A 12,386-nucleotide genomic window follows, 5' to 3' on the forward strand; every position below is an offset into this window, starting at 1 on the left:
CCCTGGCAGAAGAGTCTATTTAGCTTCTGCAGACACCTAGCCCCTCTCGCCAGCGCTCTACCCTCAAACTGTCTGGATTGCTGGTTCCTTATCGATTCTCAAAGACTTTCATTTGAAATGATACTTGATAGACCTCTCGAAGCACATGTCCGTGAGCATAGTTCGATATTATGACTGATATTTTTCTTTTCGAATCAGTTTTGACTTGTTATGGATCCACTCCAGCCCTGTCTGCTGCTGAGTTTTTTTTTTTTTTATGGCACATAGGTGGGAGAAAATAAAAATCTGGTTAAAATATATTTGTGACCAAATGTATGTTTGGGGACGTGTCACACTTGTAGTGATAATATTTTTACTTTCGAAAGACTGGCTGTACAATACCATGCTAACCATGCAAACTTTAACCATGACCTCATAAAAACACAATTTGAGCTTAAGGTATAATATGATTATTAATATTATTATATTTGTTGTTATTATTATTAAAAATATATTTATTCATTTATTTTTAATCTATTAATCATTTTCCATCATTTATGAGCATTTTTATACAGTATAAATGGATGTTTATGCATTGAAAATATATAGATGGCTTTATATTTTAGGAAAGGGGTCTTTTGTGAGGGGATCATGATATTTGGGGCTCCCTGGCATCAAAAAGTTTGAACAGTCTGGTGATTTTTAATGTATTGTTTGGTTCTCTTCTCAGCGAGATTCAAGAATGGCTGGAAAGCAGAAATGGAAGTGTACAAAATGCTGAAGGATGTAACAGACAACCTCCTCGCCACCAGCGGATACTCTGAGGTCAACCTCGCCAAACTTTTCCAGACCTTTATATCCCTCAAGTACTGACCAACTGTCCCAAAGCAGTCTTGGGTAATCAGATATGGCATAATATTTATGCCTTTCTGCCAACCAACAGAAGCCGTACAATGTTATATTTTCATTTTAATTCCTGTCTGCTGTAAATACACCTTGTGATTTTGTAATCTATTCTATTTTCTAGCTCACTTGCTTTACACTTGTAATCCCTGACAGAGTTTTTGTGGCTGACGTCTTAGGCGTGAATTAAGGTCAAAGGTGACGAGCTCAGAGTCAATCTGCATGTAATCACCAAACCTTTCCATGTTTGAGCACCTGTCTCTCACTCTAATCTGTGTTCTTGTATCCCATCCAATTTAGCCTTTGTCCAGGTCTAATCGATGATGAATCTGTGGTAAAATGGCCATGATAAGGGGCTAAAGACACTCTCAACACAACCCAGCCCCCCACTCCCCCGTTAGCACCACACACACAGGGTTTTTAGAGATAACAATCAGGGGTAATGACAGGCAAGTTCATGGGGGGGGGGCTTGTAGCGGTTTGAAGGGGTCTTAGTTCAGTAATGACTTCTCTACCACCCCCTTCATCTTTAACAGCACAGCAATTAGCCAATGATACAGAGGTAGCCAGTGATTTCTGGAGTTTCGAACAATTGAACTCATGTTTGAACTGCTCTCAGCTGGTATGTTGTGAATTTATTGGATCGCATCGTTCGGTCTGCGCCTGGTAGCTTATGTTGCATGTTTTGAATGTTCATTGCCTATGAATATGTCTAAGGATTCTTAATTGTTTTTGATACGGAAGCACCAATAAAAGCATTTCTTAACACTTTCACATTTCCCTTTTTTCCATCTCTTTGATTATTTTATTTCACTATGCTGCAGGGAGTGATGACATTTACACATTTGAAGAGGGCCAGTTAACTTCTCCAAATGGAAGGCTTCATTTTCAAGACCTGGAGAATGGCAAGCCAAGAGTGTGTGAAAGCGAGATTAGTCCACTTAAATCGAGTCGGTTTTAAGAATGTGGTGCTTCACTCGCTCATTCCGTGTGTTTATAATGACAGTTAGACGATGTCTTAAACCATTTCATCAGATGTCAATTTCCATAAATGCCATGCTTGAAAAAATCGCCTTAAACGGCTGCGACTAATGGCACCGACCTTGGAGAGTGCAGCAACACTTAAGAGCTACTTTCTGTCCCCAGCATGACAGACAGCATTGTAGGCCTTTGCTGCCAATGTATTAAACACATATAGGCCTATATATACATTTAGCTTAATGTGTGAGCCAAGCTTGGAATTATACTTAACAGATGCAGGTAGTTCCTGAACGTTATGTCGCACTTTTACAAGATTAAGTCATCATATGAATCTGGGGCTTTCAACAGGACATTCCTTTAACCGTAAACGTGCTTTTGTCGTGCCCGCGGAGGCTGTTTTCAAACTGGGCCACTCAATGCAGACGAGGCTTTGCATTAATTTACCCCACTAAGCTAATAAGAATGATTCGTTTTTGTTATGCTAAGCTTTATTGCCTGTCTTTTTGACCAGAATGGTGGTGTTGAGCAAAGCGGTGGACAAGGTTCTCTTTGATGAGGGAATTAGTGCCCTATTCTTTCTCTATTATTCATGGCATCGCGGAATATGTAAGTACCCGTGGGTGTCAAAAGGAAAGCCGGCCCTATTGCAAAGTGCTCCTCTTGTTTCTCTGAATAGCAGGCTATGAGATGATAAACCGCTTAATACACTGGACTAATTGGATGAGGGTAAAAGAGACGAAGGAATTAAGGCAAACCAAAAGGGGACAGGGTTCCAGTGGCCCGCCATTCAGCCCTTTTCACCGTGATTTCTTACTCTACTGCTCCAATAGGAAACGAGAGGCTCATCAAAGCGCCTTTAGTGCTTTCACCTACCCCCGGTGTCTCGAGCTGTCGGGATGGAAAAGCGTGATTATTCGCTGGTCGTTGAAGCGCAGCCCAGTGAGCTAAAATCAAGGGAATGCATGTGGAATTTTACCATGCATTTATGAACCGTCAGTGTATACTTAATTTGAAATGCTGTAGTTTGTACTGTATATTGGTGGGTCTTTCCACACACACACACACACACACACACACACACAAAAATGCTTTTGTGTTCCTTGTTAACAAGTAAACTATGACTTAAAAAGTTATCATTTTTAACACGCTCAAAAATCCAGCTTTTTTTCTCCATTAGGATGCTTTTTGACCAGTCTCCAGTTGTTTCTCCAACTTCTTGTTTAGCTAATATGGACAATTTATTTTTTGTGGGGAAATTATTTATTCTCTCTCCTCTTTTTTTTTAGTGTACATTTTATTAAAGAGACTTAAGATTGTGTCAACCCTGTTACCATCACAAGGGTTATTAAAATGCTGCACAATTCCATTAACTACAAAAAAAATGCCATAATGAACTTTGTAAAGACAGTCTTAAATATGGAACCCTATACATTATTAAACTGGATATTTGTAGAAATATCAATTATTTTTTCTTATAAAATCATTGTCTTGACATTGAGCACAAGTGTTAAAGGAGTTATACAATTATTAACCCTGTTACTTTTTTGAAGTTTTAGATGTATCCCATTCCCAACGTATATATATTCAAATATATTTTCAATTCATTAACACATAAAGCCTTTTTGTTTGATGGAATGTTTAAATTTGGCTTTGAATTTTGCTTTTTGAAAATGAAATTGCATCTATTTACTGGAGTTATCTTTTTTAATTTATTTTTTTATAGTGGTTCCCAAACAGGTGTTTTGGCACTCTAGAGTGTACTTTGTGGTCAGAACATTGGCAATGAATCATCTACACACTCCACAAATAGAGAGGCACATTTAGTCTCTACAAAGTCTGTTTCTTCATTCATGCATTTTAAGAAAAGAGTTAAAGAGAAAGTCGCCCTGAGCACTTCAGGTCAGTGCCTCTACAATTGTGGCGAGCATTCCCCAGATATTACGAGCAAATTGGTTTGCGATTCATTAATAATGTTGACAATAAGATTAAGGCATTCTAGAAAATCTCATAAAAATCCCAACATAAGTGGGCTGCACGCTCCAGTGGTCCCTTCTACAAATAGAGGGGGGTTTAAAAAAAAGTCTATGCACCTCGCTTGGAGGTATAGCACTGGAGAGAAAATTGGTTTCCTTTGCTTAATGCTCCTTTGAACATATTCTCGCATGCCAACATGTTTAATACGGACTTGCTGCAAGAGGGGGGTCCTTGACGCGCGATGTTTAGAACAATTTGTTGGGCGTTATAGGAGCACTGATCCCCTCACGCCTCCCAACCCCGTCTTCATTTCGGTCGTTTCCATCTTCACTGATCCTGCTTGTTTGTGGCGTCATAATGAAACGGATTAGCGTGGGTAAAACAAGAAAAAGAGAAATCTTTTCAGCGGCGCGCGCGATAAAGGAGAAAATTAATCCTTGAGGTAATTTCACGCGATTTGGTTCGACACCATGGACGGGTCAAATGGGCGAAAATGACTTCGTTTGAATGGAGCGCATTGATTGCCGTAATGGCATCGTTTCGCGCGTGAGATCCAACGGAGAGGGATTTGGGGAATTAAATAAGGAATTCGAAAGAAAGACTTTTTGATAAACTGCTTGTTACTTCATTAATGAGAAAGGGACTTAACTGTGTTGGGCATTTACAGATGTTGCGTCCAATTTAGCGCCTCCACAAGTTGTAAGGCCTACAACGGATAAGATGGCGGAATAATTACAAGGCGCTTTTTGTCAGGCGTTGGTTAGCCTAATAGAGCCGTCATGAATATCATCATCCGACTAAATAAAAATAAATACGTTATAGTTTGATTATTATGGACATAAATTATCTTCAATCATTTATAGCAACTGAAACAAACAAAAAGGCTGTTTCCACAACATAAATGTTTACTTTAGCCTACTGTATGATTGCAGTTAGCCACAGCATTACACTGAAATGATTAATGCTTTAAAGTGACCGCTTAAACTGTTTTCTCTTATTAGCGACTCCGGACTCCCACTGAATAATAGCCTAGGCTATTACTTCTAGAAATTCAACAAATCATATCGCTGGTTTTACTCTTAAGGTTGTGAACCCAGCTATGATTTGTTGAAATAATGTAGTGTCTATTCAAGCATTTAAAAAATATTAACTGATGCTATCGATATTTTTTTGTGATCGACACTTTTCTTTTTTACCAAGATAATGCCTATTATATTAAATTCAAATGATCAGTTGTAAATAATACAGAAGGGTTTATGTTTCACCAGTTTCTTTTATTCCGACTTGACTGGTCCCTGCGCGCGACAGGGAAAACTCTCACTGAATAGCAAAACTTCCCGGTCTGGATTTCAAGCTCTCTATCGGTCAGACATAAATAATCATCTAAAAATCTAAAATTTGAATCAAACGAACAGAGGATGAATCTACATGAAACCATTCCTACAGCACTACACGGAGAGCATATTCTCAAAACATCTTTTGAAATAAACTATTTTTTCTTGTCATTTTGCCCCCCCTTTTCATTCATTTTAAAACAGAGCTATATATACAGGATACCCTTACAGATCAGTAAACAGGCTAAAGTTTAGATTTTCACATTGTTCATCCTTAAAACAAACAGCATTTCTTTTTCATTATTTTTTTCCTCCTAAATATATTTAACATAAGAGTTGAAAACAGAAAGTAAAGCTTAGGATTCATTCTCAGAAATTTGATTTGCTTTGTCAATACTGAGGTCAAACTTGAATGGATATGGTTCAGGATGGGTAGCAGGTAATGGCAGTTCCCTTTGGCATATTGACCCATCTCTGCTTCAGCACTGAGAGAAGACTGGGAAGAAATGAGAGTTCTCTGTGTATTGCAGTGTAGTTCTTCTCTGTGTGGGTGTAAATGTGTCTTTTGCCACATTTGCTCCTGACCCAAAAGACTGGATTGATTTAATGACTTTAGCAAGCACAGCTTCCCTAACTGACCCTCTGAGGTGCCTACATTACACTCAGAATCTTTATGTTCAGGGTTTTGAAACATGTTTGATGCACTGTGTAAAATTTTGTGATGATGTCCAGTGGGAGGCTCTGTGATTTGGCGATGACTCCAGAGTCGGATGGGTCTCCGGTGTGCTAGTGCTATATGGATTTGGTCGTGCTTTTTGTTGAGATGGTTTCTTTAATATTTTGTTTTGTTTTTAAGGAGAAGGATCAGCATACTTCCTTCCCTGCAGTGCCGGACGGCAGGATGTTCAGTTGGGTCAACTGGGCCGAATGTTCCTTTGCTTTGAGACGCAGTGCTGCGATGCTGGATGCCCTGCGGTCGGCGGCTATAGATGATGAGGAAGAAGGCGGGTCTGGCAGGGTTGCCGGCGGCTGCACGGGACCCTCCACTGGCGGTGCAGTTTGGCGCAAGAGAGCGGCGGCTGTGGAAGCACTGGTCAGAGGACCCATACTTGAGAAGAGTCTAAAGAGAAGAGAGCCAGTTCCTGTGATACAATGTACTGCACTCATAAACATGCTCACACCAATGATTATACAACAAAATTTTAGTCAAGGGTACAAAATAAGAGCCATATGCATTTTTAGATGTGATTATTATTGCTATATATATATACACAGTTCTTTTTTGGCATATTCTAACATGAAGAACAGTTAGCATCCATGGAAACTTTCCATTGCTCAAAAGCTTCTTTCTTAAAGGGATAGTTCACCCAAAAATGAAAATTCTGTCATCATTTACTCATCCTCAAGTTGTTCCAAACCTGTATACATTTCTTTCTTCTCCTGAACACAAAATAAGTTATTTTGAAGAATGTTAGTAACCAAACAGTTGATGGGCCCCATTGACTTTCATAGTATTTTTTCCCCATACTATGGAAGTCAATTGGGCCCATACAAGCATTCTTCAAAATATCTTCCTTTGTGTTCAGCAGAAGAAAGAAATGTATACAGGTTTGGAAGAACTTGAGGGTGAGTAAATGATGACAGAATGACTGACTGATTGATGACTGATTTTCATTTTTGGGTGAACTATCCCTTTAAAAGTTGTTTAGATTATTAAAATGTTTTTCACACTAAGAAAAAAAAATAGTTTTAGAACTGTTCACTGAAATATTCTTTGGGGAACCCAAAATGGTTCTTCAATGACATCGCAGTTCTATGACAAGCCCCCTTTTGGAACTTTTTTTTTTTTAAGAGTGTAGTATAAGAACAACTTTGACTTATTGTGATTGCGATTGCGAATGGTCTTTACCTGCCAAAAGTGGGTCCAATAAAGGCTGGATGCCTGAACATCGCTGTGCCCAGGAAGGTTCCTAGGCCGAGGGGTGTGGCAGGAGGGAGGCCGGAGCTGTTTGGGGGCGGGGCCAGGCCTGGGAATGCAGCAGCAGCAGCGGCTGCGGCAGTCCATGCTGACTCCAGAGCAGGGTGAGGGTGAGGTGGGAAAGGTCCTCCTTCTAGGTAGTGACTCAGAGGGTGAGCGGCTGCCAGCGGCCCAGGAAAGGGCAAGCCCGAGGGGTGAGCCTGGACTCCTGCCTTTTCACGTTTCCTCCACTTTGCCCTTCGGTTTTGAAACCAAACCTGAGATTTGGGACAGAAGCCTTATTAAGTCTTTATTCAAACTTTACTGTTGACTGGTATACGGATGAATGTAGCTAATTTTACTATGCTACTAAATTTGAAATCAGAAACCTGCTTAAATAGTTGGCCTTGAGAAGTTGAAAATTGTCCTTTCACGTTTCAGATCCAGAGCCATTAATATTCCACCTGACAGCCCGCATGGTCGTTTAAGCATGAGCTTGTCGCTCTTGTTCATGTGCAATATTTGGTTCGCTTTAATGAGGTGACAAATAGGCTGGAAGTCAAGGGTAATTACATGGCCCTAAACTTACGGTCTGTTACCCTAACTTTGCTAATTAAAATCTGGTTCGGGCAGAGCAAAAAACAGGGTGGAGCGTGGTAATTAAGAGCCGTGTTAACAAAAGCTGTCGGAACAGCATCCAATAACAATTAATGCACTTTAAATTAAATTCCTCCAAATGTAAGTTGCTTCCAAAAGGCTATTTAACTTTCCCACGATCCCCCTCCTATCCTGCTAAACCCCACCAGGTTGTGCCACAAGAACATGACCTGCAGGCAGGGACTTCATAATGAAGGAAAGTGTCAACAGACGAACCAACAGGGACCTTGGCCCCTCACACATGCTCCAAACCGTTTTGCATTATGTGGCCCCTGGGGCATTTATTAGCTTTATCACCTCCTGATCGAGCCTGTTAAGTGATTTGTTCTCCCACATCTCCAAATTGACATCTGTTGTTTTACACAGCCAATAACCCTGGTAGCTTCCTCATGTTTGCACTGTCTCTTTGGTTATGAGAGTTGGGCTTGAACATGCGAGCCACGCTTTGAATAGAGAAAGGAGGGGTGGCAAACACCCTTAATAGTCTCTCACTCGTTCCAAGTGCAAAGCATCGGATCAATGCCGGTCTATTGCAATCACAAAATGGGAAATCAAATAGCATTATCCCCCCTACCCCTCCCTCTCCCCCGCGCCGGCGATGAGAATTCAAACACCATTTTCTCCCTGGAATAGCAGTGTTTGCTCTCTCGCTAAGTGCGCTTTTATGAATCAGGGGCGTCTGTGTAATTGCCGCTAAAATGTTCGCTCTATTGTGTATAATAACTTTCGATAACAGGAAAGACCTTGCCATGACGTACAGGGTCATTTAACCAAGTTTACGATTGTCATTTTAAAATGAAATTAAAAATAGACCATTAGGTATATTGTCTTAACGCCTATAAGCAAATTGCAAGAATTCGCAGGCTCACATCATGTAGTTAATCTTTACCTTTAAAATGCCGAGAAGTTGTCATATTATAGGCTAGGTAATTTCTCTCAGTTCGCTGCAATTTAAATCATTTTAACGTCTGAATGAAGTTAAGGTTCTCAGCTGTTTTATAGCCTACAGTACACGTTAATATTATTGTGCATTAAAATCCAATCTATTTTCGTTTCATTTTGTGCTAAAAAAAGAAATAAAAGTAAGCACTCACTTGCACGCGCGCTTCTGTCAGATCCAGCCTCATCGCGAGCTCTTCTCTGGAACAGAAAATGTAGATCATCAAAATGTGTGCAGGGATTTTTTTTTTTCACCCCCACAAACACCGTAAGAAAACAGATTTTACCTAAATTGTCAGAAACCTATGAAAGCAATTTGGGGCTGATGAGAATCGAACGGAAAACTTGTACGTTTTTCATAATGGGTTGTTTCGCTGGGCAAAGCTGACTGTAACAACATAATGATGGAAATAATGGCATCTAGACTATTATATGACAATTGCGCATTTACCGAAAATATACCTGGCTAAATTTATGACAATTATCTACCACGTCAATATAAACATCGATATTTCATGATCAACAACGAACATTTTGGTTAAAGAACAACGGTCCTCTGGTAAATTTGTCATTAGGCAGACTGATGTTTTTTTATATTTAATAGACTTATGTTGTGTGGCATATTGATTATTTTTCTTTCATGCAACGTGACTACGAATAACGAATAAATGTGGGGCAGTTTTTTCAAAATTCAAAAACAAAATTCTTATCAATGTTCAGTTTTCGTCAGCTATTATTTTCATTTTCAATAAAGAACATCAATTGTATAGGCTACAGCAATATTTTATAATAATAAAATAATTGTATAGCCTAAGCATAACTTGAGAACATTAGTTAATAGGCCTACATCACATTCGTATGTATGCCTAAAATTAGGCTTGCTTTTATTATGGTATTTTGTTTTAGACCAACATTTTTAAATGTTAATTAGCCAATATTTCAGTTTGTCTTGTCGGTATTTTGTGGCTCACTTTTCTAATGCTGTTCCACAATTACATGAACACAAAAATAAATGAAAATCAAAATGGGCCCAAAACCCCTTTACCCCCTTACAACAGTCACAGTTAAACTTCGTAATTAAAATATTTATTTCCACATTTGAGTGTGAAGTGTCTGCTGATGGCCTGCTCTTTTAAGGCCCATATTAACTAACTGACATAGAGAATAATGTGAGTAACAGTCGTATAAGAATAAATTGTACAGGACATAAACGAGTAGGCTACACATTTCGGTTATTATTGCTCTCATACCAATTGTACAGAATTGCACGCCGATTGTGTTGCCAATTTAACGTTAGGCTACTAACCGGCATAATATTATTTTAACAAAGCGAAATATATTTAAATCATTTTCAGAATACAAAGAATACATTTAGGCTACCTTTTAAACGGAATAGCTTATATATCCACAACATAGGCATTTTCCACACGTTTTGGTTCATGAATCCACACTTTTTTAATTTATCAATGTTTACATCATTTAATGTTTTCTAAAAACATGTACATGGCTTTGTATCTTTTACATTTATAGGGCCTATTTTCAAAATGTTCAAAATATAATTTCAATATTTACCTTAAATGTTTAGTAGGCCTATGTTGTATTGGATTTTAAAAAATAAAATATAGTATGGATTAGTGATGTTTCTTCCGATATAATAATAATAAATTAATTAAAAATAAATACAGATGAAACTATATACATTTATTTTTTTATTTCGATGTTTTTTTATATTTAAAAAAAAGTCTAACGCATAAATCGTATTCATTACATTAATATTAGCCTACTATTTTTCTGCCATCGTTGTTGTCAAATCTATATGCTCTGTCTAAACATCATATTGCTGAATAACGTGTGAAAGCTATTGTGCGGTTTACCTGGTGAACACATCAGGGTAGTGTGTTTTTTGGAAGGCCCTCTCCAGTTCCTCCAGCTGATAGCTGGTGAAGGTAGTCCTGTATCTTCTCTGCTTTCGTTTAAGCATCCCTTCCTCCGAGTCGCTGCCGGCCGATAGACACACACTGTCCTCTCCATCTTTTACATCCCCATCGTTGTGCATGCTCTCTTCATCCTTCGGAGACAGACTGGCGTCTCCGCACGCCTCCTCTTTGACAACATCCTCTTCAAACTTCAGAGTGCTGAGCTCCACCAGTTCCTGGGCCGTGTGCTCGGGACTCTGGCCTTCATCACTCTGGCTGAAGGGCGCGTTCTCCCTGTACGACTTGCTACGGCTGATGCTAACTTGTGGCGCTTGGTTGATTTTGAGACTCTCACAGGCTTGGTCCAGCAGCCTCTCCCTCTCACCCTTCTCTAGGTGCTCGTGAAACCCCCTCCCGGAGTCCAGGTACTTCCCCCCAGGGCCGTATAGCCGGCGCAGTTTGGGCGGCAGGTGCATGTCCGAGTCAAACGAGTTTTCTTTAGAAGTGACTAGAAAAATAAAACAATATCATATTTTCAAATGCTCAAAACAGTATAAATTAAGAAAGCATAATATACACACATAATATAAATATTATAGAAATGTAAGGTTTTTGATACCATTTTGCTGCATAGCCTACGTTTTTTTTTTTTTTAGATTATTAAATAGGCTACGATAAAAAGTTGTTTTATAGTTTCTTCAGTAGGCTACCCTACTGTATAGTGATGGTGTTACTATCAGATGGTATTTTGGTATATACCATGGTACTGAGATTGCATGGTCAAAAACGTGTTTTACTTCTTGGTTAGCAAAAACTCTTTATTTTAACGAATGAAGCATTTCAAGGCTGTTCATTTGAATTTATTCTTTAATTAGAGAGGTTCTTAAAACTTTCAGGACTCTTATTTTCACACCCAGAGGCGCTCCGAGGTGTTGCTTCTGACCAGGACCCTATTTCTGTACACATTTCTACAAATATGAATGCTCCTGACTGTGACAAAACGTAAAACAGCACAAAAGAAATAGAAATAACGTTAAAGGGCTTACCTTCGGTTGACTGGTCGTGGTCCTGTCTGACGGGTGCTGGCAAACTTTGCGCTCCCAGTTGTCTGACTTTACACGGGCTTCTTCTGCCCAGTATACTGTCTATGCAGTAAGAGGAAAGCACGGTGGGCGACTTGCTTTTACATTCGCTTCGGTCGCGGCTATCGTCGTCGTACTGACTACTCATGTTTGTATCGTCCAAGGTTGTGCTCGAGTGGGAGACTGTTACTCTCTCTCACACTGTATCTGAAACGTCTCTCTTGCCTATCCCACCCTGACCGCTAATGCTATATGCACTGATCCGCAGTAGCTCCGCTCTCCATTCTGTTGCATTGACGTGTAACGCAAATCTGATTGGCTCCCAAGGGAACAAGGGGGATCTTTATATATTTTCTATTAAAGTTAAACAGTATGAACTCAGCGAATGTTGTGATGGATTAGTGAAGTTACTGGATAAGCACCTCCACGTTTAGACTGAAATTAGATTAATATAAAAGAATAAATATAACGTTCAAGATAGGCTAAATTCTGAGGTTTATTATATCTAAAACACATTAACATTCACTTTTTGTATACTGTGATGCCGGATGTTAATTATTATTATTAAACATGTCTTTTTAAAATTTTAAAATATATAAAATATATATATATATATTTGAAAAAAGGACTCTTCAGTTCACAGGCCTATTAAAATACACTGGCA

General features: G+C 39.1%; 2 protein-coding genes across 3 annotated transcripts in view; one reads left to right on the forward strand and one right to left on the reverse strand.

Annotated features, from left to right (window-relative positions):
- Positions 1 to 1,655, forward strand: part of pola1 (polymerase (DNA directed), alpha 1) — a 62,577-nt gene extending 60,922 nt beyond the window's left edge. For both annotated transcript variants that reach the window (XM_081352218.1, XM_081352219.1), the window contains exon 37: positions 710 to 1,655. In XM_081352218.1, coding sequence (XP_081208344.1) covers positions 710 to 852 — 143 coding nt within the window. In that variant the 3' untranslated portion in view covers positions 853 to 1,655. The remainder of the gene's footprint in view (positions 1 to 709) is intronic.
- Positions 1,656 to 5,099: 3,444 nt separating this feature from the next.
- arxa (aristaless related homeobox a) lies at positions 5,100 to 12,024 on the reverse strand. The gene is made up of 5 exons (XM_081353288.1): positions 11,687 to 12,024; positions 10,599 to 11,148; positions 8,880 to 8,925; positions 7,081 to 7,406; positions 5,100 to 6,291 (listed from the first exon to the last, which is right to left on the reverse strand). Exons 1-5 carry the CDS (start codon positions 11,868 to 11,870, stop codon positions 6,036 to 6,038), a joined length of 1,362 nt encoding a protein of 453 aa, XP_081209414.1. The 5' UTR covers positions 11,871 to 12,024; the 3' UTR covers positions 5,100 to 6,035.
- Positions 12,025 to 12,386: the final 362 nt, after the last annotated feature.

Source organism: Scardinius erythrophthalmus (assembly GCF_964197995.2).
Source record: "Scardinius erythrophthalmus genome assembly, chromosome: 22".
Lineage (NCBI taxonomy): Eukaryota > Metazoa > Chordata > Actinopteri > Cypriniformes > Leuciscidae > Scardinius > Scardinius erythrophthalmus.

Excerpts from the sequence above, each read along its gene's own strand:
- arxa (XM_081353288.1), bottom strand. The coding sequence starts at position 11,870 with ATGAGTAGTCAGTACGACGACGATAGCCGCGACCGAAGCGAATGTAAA. Across the intron at positions 11,149-11,686 it reads CCACGACCAGTCAACCGAAG|TCACTTCTAAAGAAAACTCG; the intron begins GTAAGCCCTTTA and ends TTATTTTTCTAG. Across the intron at positions 6,292-7,080 it reads ATTGGACCCACTTTTGGCAG|ACTCTTCTCAAGTATGGGTC; the intron begins GTAAAGACCATT and ends TCTTCTCTTTAG.